At 44.4% G+C, this 19646-nt stretch overlaps 1 protein-coding gene across 3 annotated transcripts in view; it reads left to right on the forward strand.

The window, feature by feature from the left end:
- Nucleotides 1-16259, forward strand: part of IQCE (IQ motif containing E) — a 32445-nt gene extending 16186 nt beyond the window's left edge. Inside the window, exons 17-22 of one of the 3 annotated variants that reach the window (XM_068146654.1) lie at nucleotides 151-246; nucleotides 4482-4505; nucleotides 6116-6206; nucleotides 7209-7341; nucleotides 7944-8062; nucleotides 12531-16257. In XM_068146654.1, the coding sequence (XP_068002755.1) occupies nucleotides 151-246; nucleotides 4482-4505; nucleotides 6116-6206; nucleotides 7209-7341; nucleotides 7944-8062; nucleotides 12531-12661 (594 nt within the window). In that variant the 3' untranslated portion in view covers nucleotides 12662-16257. Of the gene's footprint in view, nucleotides 1-150; nucleotides 247-4481; nucleotides 4506-6115; nucleotides 6212-7208; nucleotides 7342-7943; nucleotides 8063-12530 lie in introns of all 3 variants that reach the window. The other 2 variants (XM_068146653.1, XM_068146655.1) reach the window with 2 other exon arrangements.
- The last annotated feature ends 3387 nt before the right edge of the window (nucleotides 16260-19646 follow it).

Genomic DNA, 19646 nt, shown 5'->3' on the forward strand with positions numbered 1-19646 from the left:
ACTATGAGTTTCCTCTAACTTGCTTCCACCCTGCAGGCAGGATCAACATTTAATAAATCTGGTGCTGTTCTTTGAGTCATTTTAACCTGTTCCCCTCATTGAATTCTAACTTGTGACTTCAGTCAGTGTACTAAAGATTCTCCTTTGCAGTCTTTGCCAGTCTGCCCAGTTAGAGACAATGAAGATCACAGGAAGCAGCAAGCAGCCAAAGTCATCCAGAAGCAGTGGAAGATGTACCAAAAGAAGGTGAGATTCTCTGACCAGGAACAGTGAGGACATCTTCCTCTGAATCTTGCTTGTTTTAGCATCTGCAGTAACTTGCTTCCAGGCACCAGGAACTGCAGCAGCGTTTCCCAGTATGATTTCTTACTGCTGTCGTCTTTTCCACTTATTTCAAGTCCTACTGCTGCTTCTTTTTCCTTAGCCTCCTAGAACCCTTTCTGTTGTGAGATAGCTGCTTTCTGACTTGGGTTCCACAATCATGGACTGGTTTTCAAGGCACCTGAGCTGAAAACAACTCATGGGACACACTTGTCCCAGAGTGGAATAAGAATCCTGGGGCAGGAATTGGCAGGGCTCATTGATAGGGCTTTAAACTAGATTTGAAGGGGGAAGGGGTTAATAGTCTCCTGCTGGCTGGTGACAAACAGAGGGGCAGCTCACCAGCAGGAGAGAGAAGGAGAGCTGGTAAGGGCTCTCAACTTGCTACCCTGAGGCAAGCCACGAATGATCCACCAGGACATTCTGTGGAAACCGAGGGGATTTGGCACAAGAGGAGGACAGGGCCAACCCAGCTGAAGTGCTTCTATGCGAATGCGTGCAGCTTGGGCAACAAACAGGATGAGTTAAGGGCCACTGTGCTGCTGGGATGCCACGACATAGTGGCTGTTACTGAAACTTGGTGGGATGAATCCCATGACTGGGATGTAGGCATAGATGGGTATAAACTCTTTAGGAAGGATAGGCAGGGAAGGAGAGGAGGAGGTGTTGCCCTCTATGTCAATAGCCAGTTGGAATCAGTGGAGCTCCAACTGGGGAGGGATGATAAGCTAGTTGAGAGTGTATGGGTCAAAATTAAAGGCAGGACAGGGGAAGAAGATATTACTGTGGGGGTCTCCTACAGGCCACCTGACCAGCAGATCCAAGCAGATGAGGCCCTCCATAGGCAAATAGAAGCAGCTTCCAGGTCACAAGCGCTGGTCCTCATGGGTGATTTCAACCACCCGGACATCTGCTGGAGGGACAACACAGCAAGGCACCAGCAATCCAGGATGTTCCTGGACTGCATAGAAGACAACTTCCTCCTCCAAATGGTGGAGGAACCAACAAGAAATGGTGCTATGCTGGACCTTGTTCTCACCAACAGGGAAGGGCTGGTAAGCAATGTGAGGCTCATAGACGGCCTTGGCTGCAGTGACCATGAAGCAGTTGAATTTAACATCCTCAGGGCAATCAGGAGGAAGTATTCCAAGCTCATGACCCTAGACTTTAGGCATGCAGATTTTGATCGCTTCAGGGATCTGCTAGCCAAAGTGTCATGGGACAAAGCCCTGGAGGGAAGAGGGACCCAGGACAGCTGGTCAGTATTCAAGGACCACCTCCTCTGTGTCCAGGAGCTCTGTGTACCAACAAAGAGAAAAGCAGGTAAGAATGCTAGGAGGCCTGCCTGGATGGGCAAGGAGCTACTGGACACACTATTACTTAAAAGGAAACTGTACAGGAAGTGGAGGGAAGGACAGGTAGAACAGGGGGAATACAAGGAAGCTGCCCGAGCAGCAAGAGTCCTGGTCAGGAAAGCCAAAGCAGAGTTTGAGTTGAATCTAGCCAGGGAGATTAAAGGGAATACTAAGAACTTTTACAGGTATATTAATGGGAAGAAGAAGACTAGGGAAGGTGTGGGCCCCCTCAGAAAGGAAAATGGTGACATGGTCACCTGTGATGAGGAAAAGGCTGAGGTACTTAATAACTTCTTTACCTCAGTCTTCACTGCAAGGGCCTCTAGCCACACTCCTGATGTTATGGAAGTCAAAGCCAGGGACAGGGAGGAAGAACTGCCCATTGTAAGTGCAGATCAGGTTCGTGATCATCTGAAGAACCTGAAAGTGTTCAAGTCCATGGGACCCGACGGGTTACACCCACGGGTGCTGAGAGAACTGGCAGATGAGGTTGCTAAACCCCTCTCTATTATATTTCAAAAGTCCTGGCAGTCTGGTGAAGTCCCCACAGACTGGAAAAGGGGAAACATTGCCCCCATCTTCAAAAAGGGCAAGAAGGAGGAACCAGGGAACTACAGGCCAGTCAGTCTCACCTCTGTGCCTGGAAAGATCATGGAACAGATCCTCCTGGAGTCACTACTCGCTCAAAAGAATAGTGAAGAGGTGATTGGGAACAGTCAGCATGGCTTTGCCAAGGGCAAATCCTGCCTGACCAACCTGGTGGCCTTCTATGAGCAGGTGACAAAATTAATAGATGAGGGGCGAGCAACTGATGTCGTTTACCTGGACCTGAGCAAAGCCTTCGACACTGTCCCGCACCACATCCTGGTCTCCAAACTGGTGACACATGGGTTTGATGGGTGGACCACTAGATGGATAAGGAACTGGCTTGATGGCCGCACCCAAAGAGTGGCTGTCAATGGCTCCATGTCCCAGTGGAGGCCAGTGACAAGTGGAGTCCCTCAGGGATCAGTCCTGGGACCTGTCTTATTCAACATCTTTGTGGGGGACATGGACAGTGGCATTGAGTGCACCCTCAGCAAGTTTGCTGATGACACCAAGCTGTGTGGTGCAGCAGACACGCTGGAGGGAAGGGAGGCCATCCAGAGGGACCTTGACAGGCTGGAGAGGTGGGCACAGGCCAACCTCATGAAGTTCAATAAGAGCAAGTGCAGGGTCCTGCATCTGGGTCGAGGCAATCCCAGGCACAAATACAGGCTGGGCAGTGACTGGCTGGAGGATAGCCCTGAGGAGAGAGACTTGGGGGTGCTGGTGGACAAAAAGCTCAACATGAGCTCTCAGTGTGCACTTGCAGCCTGCAAAGCCAATCAGATCCTGGGCTGCATCAGGAGAAGTGTGGCTAGCAGGTCGAGGGAGGTGATCCTCCCCCTCTACTCAGCCCTGGTGAGACCCCACCTGGAGTACTGTGTCCAGTTCTGGAGCCCCTATTACAAGAGGGATGTGGAGGTGCTGGAACGTGTCCAGAGAAGGGCCACAAGGATGATCAGAGGGCTGGAGCACCTCTCCTATGAGGACAGACTGAAGGAGTTGGGGCTGTACAGTCTGCAGAAGAGAAGGCTCCGAGGTGACCTAATTGTGGCCTTCCAGTATCTGAAGGGGGCCTACAGGAAGGCAGGGGAAGGACTTCTCAGGATATCAGGTAGTGATAGGACTAGGGGGAATGGAATGAAGCTGGAGGTGGGGAGATTCAGGCTGGATGTGAGGAGGAGGTTCTTCACCATGAGAGTGGTGAAACCCTGGAATGGGTTGTCCAGGGAGGTGGTCGAGGCCCCGTCCCTGGGGGTGTTTAAGAGCAGGCTGGATGAGGCTCTGTCCAGCCTGATCTAGTGTGGGGTGTCCCTGCCCATGGCAGGGGGGTTGGAACTAGATGATCCTTGTGGTCCCTTCCAACCCTGAATGAAACTATGAAACTATGAAACTATGAAAACCAAGGCAAGTATAGCAGTGGCTGTGGCAGTGCTGCTGCTTCATTTGAGTATAAAGAGGAGACTCAGGGGTGACCTTATTGCTCTCTACAACTACCTGAAGGGGGGTTGTAGACAGGCAGAGGTTGGTCTCTTCTCCCAGGCAACCAGTACCAGAACAAGAGGACACAGTCTCAGGCTGTGCCAGGGGAGATTTAGGCTGGAGGTTAGGAGGAAGTTTTACACAGAGAGAGTGATTGCCCCTTGGAATGGGCTGCCTGAGGAGGTGGTGGAGTCACCATCACTGGAGGTGTTCAGGAGGAGACTTGATAGGGTGCTTGGTGCCATGGTTTAGTTGGTTGGGTGGTGTTGGATGAGTGGTTGGACACGATGATCTTGAAGGTCTCTTCCAACCTGGTCTGATCTGTTCTGTTCTATTCTATGACTGATGTTAAATTCCCCTTCCAGAAATCCTCCCAACAATACAAGAAGTTGAATTTATTGAGTTACCCTCAGCCAAGACAAAATTACCTAGAACAAAGCATTAACCTGAAGTGTTGTTCTGTAAGAAACAATATAATGCTGCTTTCTTCCATGTGTAGGACATATGCGATGAGATGAGCCTTGTGAGTGCTTCTTAGGAACTAAAAGACAAAAGAACTACCCACACATTTATAGATAAAAAGCTTTCTTTATTCTTCTTAAGTTTGTTGTTTGAGTCTTCAGGAGGAAGTGGGGAAGGCATTTCTCTGTGTTTTCATTGTTGGGGAGTAATTTGGGAAGTATTTCTTAGATGACTTGTATTTATTTGTGGCATTAACTTAGGTATTTTTCATTTCAGAAAGAAGAAATTGCTCTGGATGAGGTGAGTGTGTTTCTGATGGCCAACAAAACAGCAAAAGATTTATTTTGCATCAAAGCACAAACAAGTAGCTCTTTGAAAGAGATTTTATTGTGACATGAACTGGTGTACCGAGATGGTGTCTGTTCTTCAGGCCAGCTCATGGTCAAAGACCCTTTTGGTCTCAAATTTTCTGTTCTTCCTACCTCCTGCAAGGTGAACCATACTGAAAATTGAACAACACTTGATATAGACAGAATAGAATAGAATAAACCAGGTTGGAAGAGACCTTCGAGATCATCGTGTCCAACCTATCATCCAATATTATCTAATCAACTAAACCATGGCACCAAGCACCCCATCAAGTCTCTTCCTAAACACCTCCAGTGATGGTGACTCCACCACCTCCCCAGGCAGCACATTCCAATGGGCAATCACTGTCTCTATGAAGAATTTCTTCCTAACATCCAGCTTAATCCTCCCCTGGCACAGCTTGAGACTGTGTCCTCTTGTGCTGGTTGCCTGGGAGAAGAGACCAGTCCCCATCTGGCTACAACCTCCCTTCAGGTAGTTGTAGACAGCAATAAGGTCTCCCCTGAGCCTCCTCTTCTCCAGGCTAAGCAACCCCAGCTCCCTCAGCCTCTCCTCATAGGGCTTGTGCTCCAAACTCCTCACCAGCTTTCTTGCCCTCCTCTTGCCCTCCTAAACTGAGGGGCCCAGAACTGGACACAGGACTCAAGGTGTGGCCTAGCAAGCGCTGAGTACAGGGGCACAATGACCTCCCTGATCCTGCTGGTCACACTGTTCCTGATCCAGGCCAGGATGCCCTTGGCCTTCTTGGCCACCTGGGCATTAGGTAATTCTAATAATGCTTTCATTGTCACAATAATAAGTTTTCAGGAAGATGTGAAGTAGGAGTATGAAGGTTTGCTAAGAAGAAATGTCTCTAAGTATTACGAAGACATTAACTCTTTGACAAACTTGTCTCTTTTGGCTAAACATTTGGCACAGAGGCTTTTCCTAAGCTGGGTGTTTGGGTTGTTTTTTTCAAATAGCACAATGTGGCATTGTAAGTTTGTTGTTTTCCAGAAGATGAAAAATGTTATCTTGAGGAAACTAGAACAAATGCAAACTGTGTTCTGTTTTGTATCTAGATGCTTTCTGCTGGAGAGAACCCAATAAAATCTGAGCAGAGAGGAAAGACTTAGGTTCAGCATAATCACCACAATGGTCTGCCAGGCTTGGCTTGATGTCTGATTGTACCAGAGCAGCACAGAGCCTGCTATGATCTAATATGGGAATGGGAGCATCATGCTCTGTTTGTGAAGTGTAAGCTAGTGCTGGCAGCTAGAACTTAACTGCAGTTGATGAGATCAATGAGGAACGCCTCCCAGATTGAATGTATGTCTATAGGTTGTCACAGGCTGGGGATTCTCTGGATTGCAGCAGGGTACCTGTGATGTAATGGGGATGTGTGTATCCCTTATGCATAAGGAAATGTCAAGACATCAAAGAGTTCCCATTGCACAGGGAAAAGTTATTTTCCCCATGTGCTTTGTCCCTGTGGACTCTTGTTTTGATTTGACTGCCATCTTTCACAGGGCTGAACATCTATTTATTTTTTCCCACCCTAGGCAGCTGTTATGCTCCAGGCAGCTTTCAGAGGACATTTAGCTCGACAGAAACTGTTACAGACTAACAGGACGTGTGATGCAAAATCAGACAACAAGGTAATTGCTGGGGCAAGAGGGCACCCCATTATGTTTAGTTTCCAGTGTGAAGTACTGCACAGAATCACCAAGGTTGGAAGAGACCTCAAAGGTCATCAAGTCCAACCTGTCTTCCAGACTTCATTCTCTGAATCACCTGGTGATGTTTTAATTCACTCGTTGGTGGCACCACTGTAATTCCAGAAAGATAGCAAGCTCATTCCCTAGCCTCCCTTCCCATCTTCTTTAGTTCCCAGTTCTTAAAAGTCAAGCTAGAACTCCTCTGTGTTAAGAACTGTATCTAGGTCCCTTCTTTTCTGGTCCTCCCATTACCTAATAACATGCCCTTTAATTTGGAGTGCCATTGAAACTCTGCTTGCTCTTCAGTGTTCGCTGTGGAATCATTCTGCCTCTTCGGATTGAAAAGTGAAGGGAGTCTTTCATGCAGCTAGCTCAGCCAGTGACATGTAGTGTCCTCTGGCACATCAAACTCTCTCCAGATTGCTCAGTTCTGAATATGAATAAAATTTCCTTAACAATTGAACATCTAGTTTCTGTAAATCATTTGCAAACTTCTGTAAGCATTATTTGCACCCTCAGCAGGCTGAAGTTAATTTGTAGCTCTCCATCTGGTTGTCCATCACATCACATTTCCCTGAACTGGCCCAGTGTAGTAGGACCAAATACTTTTGCTTAGTAAAAGCAGCAGATAGATCCATTGTGAGGGCTGCCTTACCTCCTTTGACTTCAAAAGGTTTCCTTCCTGAAAGAGAAATGAGTTTTCCTTGCAGGTGTCTGCCCTTTTGTTAATTGAATACAGATGCTTCAAAGCTTGTATGATGATCAAATTTGCATTTCCTGCTGATTTAGTCTTATAGAACCTTAAAGACTGCAACCCAAAAGCTGGAAATGTTTGCTGTACTACCACTGTCACAATCAGCAGTAAGATTATGAAAGCTTCTGTCAAGCTTCCGTGCAGTCTGTAAAAGGTCAGTTTTCTTTAATCTGATTTCTTTGCAGAGCTCCTTTATGTCTTCCACATCAAATTCCTCGAATTTGTCATCTGATTGCAAGGAGAAAGATGAGATTGTAACATTCATCCAGTCCGTTTTCAGGGCTCACTTAGCACGCACAGCACTGCTTGAGGAGAGGTAAGTGAGAAATAGGTTATTCCTTCAACACACAGAACTGAAAGTGTTCTCTGTGGCAGCAGTAATCTTCTCATATCCTGCTACATGTTCCCTTCCATATCAGCAAGGGAACATAAAGTAAAATAACTACTCTCTGGGGGTAGGGTTGAAACCCAGCAACTGCAATAACCAAATAAACATCACAAACCCCCAATCTTCACTCTCTAGTTGCTATCAAACTGGGAGGTAGTGCAGTCACTTAATGTAAGTGAATTTGAAGCCCTGACCTGGAAAAAGTTAAGGGTTATGTAGAGAAAGAACAGGAGGGAGCTAGAGTACCATCTAGTGAATTAGCTCAGGAGGAGCACAATGATTTGATGCTTAGATTTATGGTGACTCTGTCTTGAAAAACCCTTCCTTTCTCCAGGGTTTGTGATGTTGGCTGCCATGGTTACAAGGAGAGTTACCTAGCTGTCACCTCACTTTAGTGTTATTCACTTCTGCAGCTGATGAGGTTTTGTCTCTTGGAGGCTAACAACACAAGAGACTTGTCAGCATACTCACTGAAGACAGACTGCAATTACTGTTCAGTGCCTCATGCTATGCAGTGTGTCTTTTTGCAGGCCCTCTGTGTCCAGTGCACCAAGTGAGAAAGCAGATTCTGCAGTTCACTTTCCAGAGAAGAAACCTGTCTCAGCAGCATTCCAGAGGCGACCTTCAATCTCCATCTCCTCTCTCCCTGGTAATGTTATTTGGCTCAAGAGTATGTTTTGTGTGGGTGCACACACTATTTTATAGAGAACATGGGCACAAACGTGCAAATACATACTTGAACTCTCTGTTTGTGTCTTCTCACTTAATGACATGTTGCTTAAACTGGCAAGAGCAGTCCCTGACACAACCAAAAGCTTTGACAGTGTTGCTACCAGCTTCCTCGCAGTGCTTTGCCTTTGTCTCAACTGGTCTGGAAGGTCTCTCTGGTGTGAGTGGTAATTAGTCAAGGAACATGGTATTCCCTTGTATTGCTTCTCTACTTACTTTTCAATCCCCTCAGCCCTGGAGCTGCAGCATGGTACTTTCAGCTACATTTTGGGCACCAAGCCATAGACAAACTAAGAACATTTTCACCATCCTGACATAGTTTCTGAAGGGGGCAGACATCTGGGGGAAAAGAACCTTTCCAATCAGCCCTGTGTATTTAGTCATTGCTTTCTTTTTTTGTCAGCAGTCTTCTGTTGTTGCATTAGGGAGAAAAAAGGAATCCTGGATAACCTTGCCAAGTAGCACTACTGTAATACAAACTGGGAAAATGTCTGTCTCTTTTTATGGCTCTTATGCCATTTGGTTTCCTTCTTGAATTCCTCATGGCTGTTTGTGAGAAGATGGAGTTAAAGCCAAAGAGGCTTTTAAGAGGATGTTAGAAGTACTTGAGTGAGAAAGGCAAAACAATAATGCAGATAAGGCAGCCTTTAGACATGCAGCTTCAAAGGAGTTAAAAACAAAGTCAAAAAGGGTTGGCCCTGTCCAGAGTGGGATATTTTAGGCTTTTATGGACCAGTTGAAGAAAAAACAGCAACTTTGAGGGTGACCTGAGAAACATTATGTTGGCTTTTGTCGATGAAAACTGCCAGTCCCTGCAGACTTGCTTGGAAAGGGAGCATGCTGTAAGCAGCTGAGGCTGTTTCCCTAAGATAGGAGCTGAGGAATAAGCCAGATTTGCAATGTTTGTGAATAGAGGAGTCTCCCTTTAGTGGAGGAAAATACATGGAAGAAACTTTACTGTATTCCCTGCTGTAGAAGGTATTCTACTTTGTGAAGGAGTAGGTAGTACTAGCTTCCTAAAAGCTTTGAGTTTTGCATTATTTTAATGATGTCTGGTGAGAGTATCCAGAAAAAAAATAATGCTGCAGCATCCTGTTCTGCCTGGGCTGTGCTGGAGTAGTCATTTTTTGTATGCTTAGTAAATCAGTTGTGAAAGTCTACTCAAAGAGAAAGAATTACTTAAAAAATGCTTTGTACCTCTGAAGAAATGGTTCCAAGACCCAAAGAGAAGAGGCTCTAAGATGAAGCTGGTGTGGGAAATGCAATACTATGACTACTAATAGGGCACAGTCACTGTCTAGCTATGAAGTCTCCAAAGATAACTTTTACTGTAGATTGTTGTGACACAGTGATGATTCAATAAGGTCCAGAAGAATTTATCCCAGAAGGGATGGAGAGGAGACCATAAACATTCAAACCTCCTTCCTTGCAGTCCTCTTTTTTTGGTGAATATCCAAAAGGAGAGACTGGGAGCTAAGCAGCCTGTTTGCTGCTGATTTTACTACTATGTGAAGTGTTACCAAAGTCTGGGATAAGGATAGAATGTATCTAAGTAGCTTGTGAAGAGGCTTGCTGCTTATGTGCTCCTCTAACTGCACAGCTGCCCAAAGCACTGCTTGCACTGAGTAGCTCTGAAGTATTAGCTTGTGGTGCATTGGAGGGCTTAACCAAACTCTCCCAAAAGACAAGTTGGAAGCAACCCTACTAAAGGATAGAGAACATGCTGGTGTAAGTGCCACCTCTGAGCAAATGTGAGCCCTCAGCAATCTGTGTGGTTATAGCAGGGGGGTTTACTATTTGAATTCATGTAGCTTAAACAGGTTTAAGTTAACTGAAACTTCCAACATCTGTCATTGGGGTTTGCTGTGATGTATTTCACTGGTCATCCTGCAGCTTGGAAAAGTATGAGGCCAGGGGCTTTTTGAACAGCTGAGTGCTTTTAAAGCAATCAAATTCCTTTTCCTTTGAATCATGCAGCTGTTGAACAAGTTTTTGCTTCATTTGTCCCAAGCCTAAGCTTGCATTTAGTGACCTCTAGATCTGCTATGATCTTAAACTTTCAGTGAAAGTATATATTGCAGTAAGTCATTGAATTTCACTGGCCTTTAGGCATTGAGAGGGAAGATGAAAATGTATTTTGAAGACCCTTGTGTATCTGTTAGAATAAATTGATATAATTCTGATTTAGCTCTGCAGGATTGCTTTCTAAAATATATATATATATATATATCTCAAAAGTGGTGTAGCTTTCAATGCTGGTTTGCTTGTCTTCAGAATGTGGACAGGACTAGGAGATGTGCAAAGCTGTTGCTGCTGCTTCCTATGAAATGGGACTGATAATAACAATTCAGCCCCTGAAAATCAGCGTTTTGTTTCTGTCAGGGGAGTGGCAGGAAGGAAGAAAATGTTCTGTACGTGCAAAGCAATCTTGAGCAAGGGCAGCATTTCCCTCTGCATGTCAGTAGCCACTCTGGATGCAAATGTTAGCTTAATTTGAGGCTTTCTTGCAATCATAATGAATTCATGTGCAACCCTGAAGTCCATCAGTGCTTACCCCTTCACAAGCACAAAGGTAAAGCTGTCACTCTGAAGTATACTAAACTGAAGATGTGGACAAAAATATCTCAGACATCAAGAGCCAGGATATAATCAAGAGTGACTTGGAAACTATTCAGTTAGTTCCTATGTAATATCTGTTTGGTGGTGGTGTTGCATCTTCTAGTTACCATGCCTGCTTCTGCAAGGTCTCTCTGTTCCTCCTTATCACCAGTACCACTGGCTCATAAATCTGCCTGAAAACAACTCCTCTTCTCTGCACCAGTCAACAAATAACAGAATTCCACTTGACTGGAAAGTCATGTGGTTCTTGTTCATTTCTTGTTCATTTGGAGGTTTGATGTAATGGACTTCCTGCATTCCTCCTTTCCATTCACAGGCTCTCTGTCTGTGAGTCTTTCTATTGCTGGGCAGGTTGTGGTTCCCTTTCTTTATTCTACATTCCAGTTGCTATGTATCCCTTCTCTTCCATGCCAGAAGGTTGGGTTTTTTCCTTGTCAGGAATGTCTTATTTGACTATGAGGTCCATGGAATGTCTCTTCTCCCCAGGGGTCATTCTCTGTGCCTTACATTTTTCCCCTCTATTTCAGTGTCAAACTCTCTGTGTATAGCTGCTTATTTGTCTGTTTCCTCTTTCTACCACAGATTGTCTCAATTTGTTTTTTCCTGTGGGAGACAGTGTCTTCAGTGAATTGATGCTTTAAATTGAGAAATAAGTGGAGCTGAGGGGAGAATATTGTGTTAGGAGGTATTAATAGCTGTCATCATTTAGTTTTATAGATCTCTTGCAGAGAAGGGGATACAAGCTACTGGTTCTGGGGCTGTTTAGCCTTGAGAGGAGGAGGTTGAGAGGGGATCTTGGCAACATCTGTAAATATCTGTTGGGTGGGTGTCAAGATGAAGGTGCCAGTCTCTTCTTTTTTGGTGGTGCCCAGTGAGAGGACAAGGAACTAAGGGTGCAAGCTAGAGCACAGGAGGTTCCAACTCAACACAAGGAGATATTTCCTAACAGTGAGGCTAACAGAGCCCTGGAACAGGCTTCCCAGAGGCTGTGGATGCATTCCTATCTGACCTGCCCTAGGTGACCTTGCTTTGGTGGTGGGGGTTGTACTCAATGATCTCTAGAGGTCCCTTCCAACCCCTAACATTCTGTGATTCTACTCATTGTGTCAGGGCCCTTGTATAGTTTATCCGTCCGATTTGCCAGTATTTACTGGAATCATTAGGACTCTGTCTGTTCATGACCTGAATGTTTCTGCAAATGTTGGAATCAGTGGGATCATAGAAACACACCCAGAAAAATAGCAGTGAAGTGAAAAAAACACCAAGGTGTGGACACCATTTTTGTTGTCATTAGAGTGGTACAGCATGTGAGTGATGTTTTTGGTATTTAAGAGATAGAGAGATGAAAGCCATAAAGCCATTCACTGACAACTATCCTTTCCTTCCTTCCCTTTTCCCTGTCTGACTGAAGCTCTCATTCTGATCTCTCTGCTTAGCTTAAGCTTGCTTGGGTCAGTTTTTCCTTACCTAATAAATATTTTTATGACCTGAGGTGGCTTCAGTATCAGATTGCTTTATTTCATGGTGTGTAACCACTCAAAGACAATAAGACAAGTGATGTGTGGTCAGTATGTCGATGCTCTCTGTGCATGCTCTTTTATTAAAGAGGAATGGGAATGGTCATATGCAGAAAGAGAGAGGTTAGAGTTATTCATAACTGGAGGTAATTCTGGAAACTTAATGGCTCAGAGAATATTACATTTCCCAGAGGGGCTTGCTTTTGTCAATGGTGTTTATTGATGACCGTGTTTCCTTTGTAATTATTTCAGCCAGGTCCTCTGAGAAGCGATCACAGCCCGCTCCCCCTCTGTCTGTGGATGAAGCTCCCTCAGATGATTCAGATGATATTATCATTGTCTCTCCGCTGGTGCAGATGAAGAAAAACTACACCCACACTTAAGTTTTGGTAACAGGCTCTGGTGATCTTGAATTATTTGATTCACAAAACTCTTTCTTCCAAGATAAAGCCTATCAAGGATGAGAAAGGGGAGATACCAGCCCCTTTTTAGTGACACTTGTTACTATTTCAGCCATGAAGTAATTGCTTGACCAAAAGCCACTGACTGACTGCTGCTGGTATGATGAGAGAGATTGAATTTAAAAACTAAACCAAAACACTTGTAATATTTTATCTCACAATGAGCCTTATAAATTCAGTTGCTAGAATTCAAATGAAAGCAATAAAGCTCTAAGCTATTTCACGGCAAAGTTTCGTTCCAGGTCGACTGAAGTGATTTGTTTAATCAGAAAATGGTTAATGACATGGCTTCAGTTTTCAGCCTGGGTGTGTGAAGGGGAGCAGCTTGTGTTTGTTACCAGGTCCTCTCTATTTAAACTTTTTACCCTGTGATATTTGAATATCTTTTGTTTGTTTTTATACTGAACATTTACAGTCTGTGCAGACCTCGTAAAGGCTTTTTAGAAAGCCATGTGTTTGCCACAGGGCTACTCTTTCTCCAAGTGCTTGCTATGGTGTGTACAGTGCTGTGCTGTATCTGAAGTGCCCAATGGTCTAATCAATCATCTGTGTTTTTCAGAGAAGGTATGTAAGAGCAGGAATGTTCTGTGAAAGGTACTCTGTGACTGCTTTTTCTGCTTCCACATCAGAAATAAGAATGGATGATGCAGAGTCATCTCTAATATGTGAAAACATTTGACATAAGAGATCCATATATGTATAGTGAGTGCACAGTAAGCCCAGTCAGAGGCTGGGGAAGAGATTATGCTTGTGTCATTAGGTAAAGCTGTGAGGTTGACTGCTGGAAACCTGGGCACTCCCAGCTCTCTGCTGAGGATTATGGATTGGGATGAACATAATCTATAAAATCCAATCCATGCGTCTTGGTTTTGGGAACAGAAGTGGTAGGTTGGTTTTGGGAACAGAAGTGGTAGGTTGGATTATAGTAGAAACTAAGACTATGTCCAGAAATAACACTGTGTGACAATGCTGTTGTCCGTGGAAAGGCTAAAGACATAACAGGCTGCAGAGAATGTGGTCAGAAAGGTCTTTCCAGATCTTTGATGCAGACTATATCCCTTCTTGACTGGAAGGAGGACCTTGTTGTTCCTGCTATCATGCCAACATCCTTCCTAGGCCTTGCAGTGCCTTGTGGGTTTTTTTTAAGGTGAGCTAGATAAATGATGTGATATTTACTGAAAGGGGAATTGAATTTTGCAAGCACACCGAGAAGTTTTTGTGGAGCCCCTAATGGTTTCTTTGTCATCAAGGAGTAATAAAGACTCCTGCAAACAGAAAGCACACTTTTAAATGTAAGATTTTTATCACCTTTTCCTCCTTCTTATTTAAATTAAAAATCAGTCACCACTGTTTCAGGGAATATTAATAAGTCAGAGCTGTCTCGGTCCTTTGATTTCAATGAAGCTCTATCTCAGGCTTATCGTAGTTCATGCCAGTACTTGCAGCCAGAGAGGAAACTGGATGGCTGCAGCACAATGCAGCTGATTTTGTTTAATCCCATCAGTGGAAATGCTGCCTGTGCTCTTTCCAAAGGCAGTCTTGGGAGCTCTCCATACCCAAAGCCATCTGAAGAATGTCATTTAGACTCCCGTTGGATACATTTTTCCTGCTGGTACTTTGGTCACATGACTCATCTGCAGAAAGGGCAAAAAAATAAACAAACAAAACCCCAAATATATGTGTAAAATAAAAGGGATAGAATTCTCTTGGCAGAAGCTGAGACCTGGTTCCCCTCTCTTTCTGGATGTCATGTTATTGAAAAGAGTCATTTTGTTTATGTATCAGATTTCAAGTCTGTAATTGTGACTCTGTCATGGATACCTCCAGAGGGGGTAACTGGAACCCAGGACTCTGACACATTAGATGGAGAATGTGTAATGTGTCAGGACCAAGACTGATATCAGATACCTGCCTAGCTGTTATCCTATAGGGGAATACTTGGGCAGCAAATACAATGAAGATGACATTGTTTTACTTTGCTGTAATAACCAACACAAAGTATTGGAAAGTAGATAGAGACTTGGGTTTTAACTGAGCTTATGACTGGCTGTAGTGCTGTCAGTAGACAAGTTCTGGGATAAAGGGCAGATGGTATCTTGGTATGACTCAAAACCACAGGCAGAAACCAGGGTGAAAAGGAGCAAACATTTTCTGGGATGAATGAAAATGTGGCTACAGCTTCCTCAATTTGAGTCTGCTATCTCCTAGCTATCAAACACTTCATATATAACTTGAGCCAGGCTTCAGATTCATATCCTGGTTAGGGAGATAACTGTATGCCCACTGCACAGCAGTAGTTTTGTGTGGTACAGCAGAAAGAGATCTCCCCAGTGTGAAATAGCCTTTCATGTTGTTTTGTTATATGTTGTGATGAAAGGAGTAGTAAGTGGCACTAGGTTTCATTCTCCAGTTATCTCTTTGAATACCAGCACTTGTAAATCTGGGAGGAAGAGGAACATCTGAAACATCTACTTATGAGGGAAGGCTGAGAGATCTGGGTCTGTTTAGCCTGGAGAAGAGGAGACTGAAGGGAGATCTCATTAATGCTTATAAGTATCTAAATGGCAAGTGTCAGGAGGATGGAGCCAGCCTCTTCTCAGTGGTGTCTAGTGGCAGGACAAGGGACAATGGAACACAGGAGGTTCCACCTAAATAGAAGGGGGAAAAATCTTCACTTGAAGGGTGGCAGGGTACTGGAACAGGCTGCCCAGAGAGGTTGTGGAGTCTCTGGAGGCTTTCAAAACCCACCTGGATGTATTCCTGGGTGGTTTACTCTAGGTTATCCTGCTCTAGCAGGGAAACTGGACTAGATGATCTTCAGAGCTCCATTCCAACCCCTTCTAATCTATGATTCTGTGAAGTGTGGAAGGATGAGGGAAGAAAAAGTTATTTTTGGAGTAAATGGCATTTTTCCTTGGCAGGGAGCTGAGGAGGGTAAAATTTGGTGTGGCCCCAACCTGTCAGGATAGGCCCAATACAAAGCAGCAGTTTCTGACAAATGCATCTTCTGTAGAAAGCTTTGGTAACCTTGTGGGGGTGTCAAGGTCTTAAAATGAAACTCCACTGTAACCTACATCCTGTAACAGCACACTTTCTGTTCTACTGACAGGGGATCATGCTGCCTGCTTTAAACCCTCTGCAACTTGCAGTGGTGGTTGGTTAGAGGTGGTGTGTGAACACAGGCAGCCAGCTTTCCTGGCACATTGTCTCTCTTGATCCCTTTTTGCCCTTAAGTGCCTCTTAAATCTTTACCGAGGCATCAAGACCCAAAGACTCTGGGTTGGTTTTTTTTTTCCTGCATAGCTGTAAAAGTAATCCCTGCATAGGCAACTTTCAGTGGAGCTGAAATGGAAGAGGATCAATCTTGGTATATGAGAGCACTACTATTTTGTATCATCTTTATAATGCATAGAACTGTGCAAGGGTTTTTCAATGTAATTTATTTTGAGAGCTTTCAAAAGTTAAAACAATTGCAATGCCTAATGGCTGAACTCTCAAATAAAGTTTGTTAATCAATTGTTAGTGTGTTTCTGCTGCAGTTGGTGTGTTGGCATGGCCCCTCTGGCCTCTGCTGCACAGCTCCCCTTGTTTTCATTTTGCACCAAGGTTGACCTCTTGCCTCTGCCTGTTTTCCTGAGCTGAGAGTAACACAATAACTCTTTAACATGCAGGGTGTGAAATTTCTTCTTTGGTGCACAGCTGATATTGTTGGGTGATAGCTTGGACTTGGTGATCTCAAAGGTCTTTTCCAACTTGGTTAATTCTATTCTATCAGGAATGAGCCATGGTCTTGACTGAAGCTGGGTGGAATTGAAGGAGGTTATGGGCTTTTGCTTCCAGTCTTCTGGCCTTTTATTCAGAAAGGAAACCCTCTTGAGTAATTCTATAACTGAAAGCTATGCCACTGCCTCAAACAGAGATGGGTTTGTGCAGAGTACAAAATGTTTCATTTATGTTTTTTCATCTATGGTTGTGCTGCATGCTTCTTGTTGCACAGTCACACTGGCCAGTTACCATGCCAGTGAAATTCAGCTGAAAGATTCCAAAGAGAAGGTTGTGGTGACCAATCAGAAGGTTGTGGTGACCATTTGTTAATGGCACACAGTTCTCAAAGCCTTTTGTAGGAGGGGTGCAGAATGAATAGCCAGTGCTCAAACTCACTAGGGCCAAAGTGCTCTCCCTGTGCTAGGGCTTGGTAGTGCTGTAGGCATGAAAAAACAGGGTGGAAGTGATCTGCTGCCAGCTGCAGGGAGAAGAGCAGTCTATAGGAATCTGAAGGCTGCTGCCCTTACTTACGGTGTATCCTCTCACCTTGTTTATTGTTGCTGTATGTGGAGCTCTGGTGGAAGGAATTAAGATGTCTGCTTTCCTTCCAGAGTCCCCTGACAAAGCCCTGAGGTACCCCCAGGAAAAACAAGCCTTATGCTGCTTTATGAAGGTAGAGGACCCTACTAACTGCTGTGAAGACATGAGAATCCTGTAGTCATTTTCCTAGCAAGCAGGGGCCTTGTTGTAGGACTAAAACAACTGTAAGAGTACAAGGTGAAACAATCAATCTGTTTGAATACATTCCCTAAATTCCATGGGTTTGTTCTTTCCATTCTGCTCTAGTGACATATTCTCTGGATTTGGTAGCAGAAACTTCCATTTTAAGTTTTGAACACCATGAGTCAAGCAGCATGAATGGAAAAGTTCTGAGGTGATTTCTTGGCTTTCTAGGCTTGAGTTCATTTGAAAGCAGTGAAGTGTTCACACCGGTTGTGTTAAACCATGCTTTGGCTTCAGCTGAAGTCAGAATGCCCCTGACTCTTGCCAGCTTTGGAGTGTCTGTCTATGTAGGTTTGTCAGCTAATTGCTTTCCCTTTGTGGACTTAGAAGGGAAAAGAAGTTTCATTCTTTTGATGAGTGTTATTAACCCCTGCAAAGAGCAATATATCCATCTTAGATTCCCAGTTAGGAAGGGAGGGTTTCCAGGCATGGTTGGTGGTCTGGTGCTGCATCAGTTCTGCTGATACTTCCTTCTAATATTTGCTGATGTGGTTCTTTGCCTGGTGAAGATGTCACTGCCATCAGTCTGAATGTTTGCCTATTTTCACGTGTGTAAGGCATGCTGGCTCCTGCTTGTATGTGGCTTTTAGTGCTCCTTCTGTCCTTGCTGTGCTCAAAGGAACAGCCTTGAGTGGTCAGTGTTGCTGTGTTGTTATTAACAGCACTCTGCTGCAGTCTCCTGATTAAGCTACACCCTGCTCCACTGTCTGCCTCTCCTAATTACCTTTTTCAAATCTGAGAGGATGTTGCTTGTCCTGGTCTCCAGGAAAGCATTGGTGTGGTTCCCATCATGGGGCTGTGTATAAACACAACTTCCCCTGCCAAGATAGGCTCAGATGGTAGCAGTTCCCTTCTGTTTGGTAGGGGTTTGCCATCATGCTTCAAAGATACTTCAAGACACTTTTCACTGGGTACTACACAAGCCCCTTTAGTGTTTCTGCTTTTGGCAGTGCAAACAGCTGTGTCATAATCTTGATGCTCAAAATGGTCTGGGAGGAACCAGAAGGGACATCATGCCTCTTGTAAAGGGCTATCTTACCTCCTTCACTACCAGACAGACACCACCACACCTGGATCTCACTCCCCCCCTCCTCAGTCTGTCAGCTCTGCAGAGAGTTCTACTTCAATAATGTAATGGAGCTTGGAAGCCTTTCCTGTACCACAAGTTTGGAAGTGAAATACTGTAAAAATCCTGTCATTTGATTACAGTGCAGCTGTTAAAAAAGGTCTAGGTTTAAATGGCCTCTAGTTATATGGAAAATTAGAACAACTTTAATAACAAAGAGGGGATTGGCCACAAAGGCCTGTAGCAAGAGTTACAACATCCTGCATAAACACTGTCATTAGTTAGCAATAATCCTTATTTGTATGTTACACAAATCGTGGGAGAACCTTTTCTTTATCTAACCTGGAAAAAAGCTTTTCCTGAACAGGCTCTCTGTTGTTGGCACCCAGAATTGGCAGTTTTCTTCCTCCTCTCAGCAGATAGAAAGGCAACACATGGCTATTAACTATGCTGGTAAACCTTCATTAGTAGACAAAATGTACTAGAATGTTATGGAGAAATATCTTAAATAATTAAACAGAAACCATGAGTGACAAAACAAATGAACAAAGTGCAGTCTGAGCTGTGTTAGTCTTTCCTTTTTATATTCACTTATTGGCTAATTTGCTGAACTTACTGAACTGCACTGGGTCTTGCTGTGATTACAGAGAAATTTGCCAAGTTCCTTTGTAATTGTTTCTTTGCAATTAACTAAATAATAGAATGTTCCTTGTGTTGCTCTCTGGGGAAAGGAAAGGAGCAGGCAGGTGGTTTTGCAATAGGATTTCCACACCTTCCACCCATTTCCCTGGAACTCACCAAGTATAAAAAGACTGGAAGAACATGAGAGAGAGAGAGAGAGTATTGCCTCAGGGCTGGAAATTACAGAATTAACCTTTTCTTATTATTTCTTAGAGTTTGGTTAAAGCTTTTCATGCTGGCCCTGGTTGTGACTATTATTTGTTTAAACCCAGAAATCCCTTGGAGGGCTTCAGAGGAAATCAGTGAAGACCCAATTGTATGTTCCTGCCTGCAGCCACCTCCACTCAGGGGAAAATCCTTCAAGCTGGGAAGATCCCTGGCAGTGTGGCTTTGCTGGGAAGAGCATGGGCTGGGTCATGGAAGGAGCAGTGAAACCTAGCACAAGGCTGGAGAGGAGCCCTGGCTTTGTTAGTCATTTTGGCTTTCAGGAGAAAAACACAGAGGAAGCCCAGGGAGGAGAGGAAGAGTAATCTTAACAGAGGCACAGCCTGGCTCAGCGGGATGGAGGCATGGCTTTATGTAAGGACAGAGCTTATGGAGCAGCAGAGGTGA

This window comes from Melanerpes formicivorus, unplaced genomic scaffold (genome assembly GCF_026170545.1).
Source record: "Melanerpes formicivorus ecotype bairdi unplaced genomic scaffold, bMelFor1.0.p_v2 SCAF_14, whole genome shotgun sequence".
In the NCBI taxonomy this organism is placed as follows: Eukaryota; Metazoa; Chordata; class Aves; order Piciformes; family Picidae; genus Melanerpes; species Melanerpes formicivorus.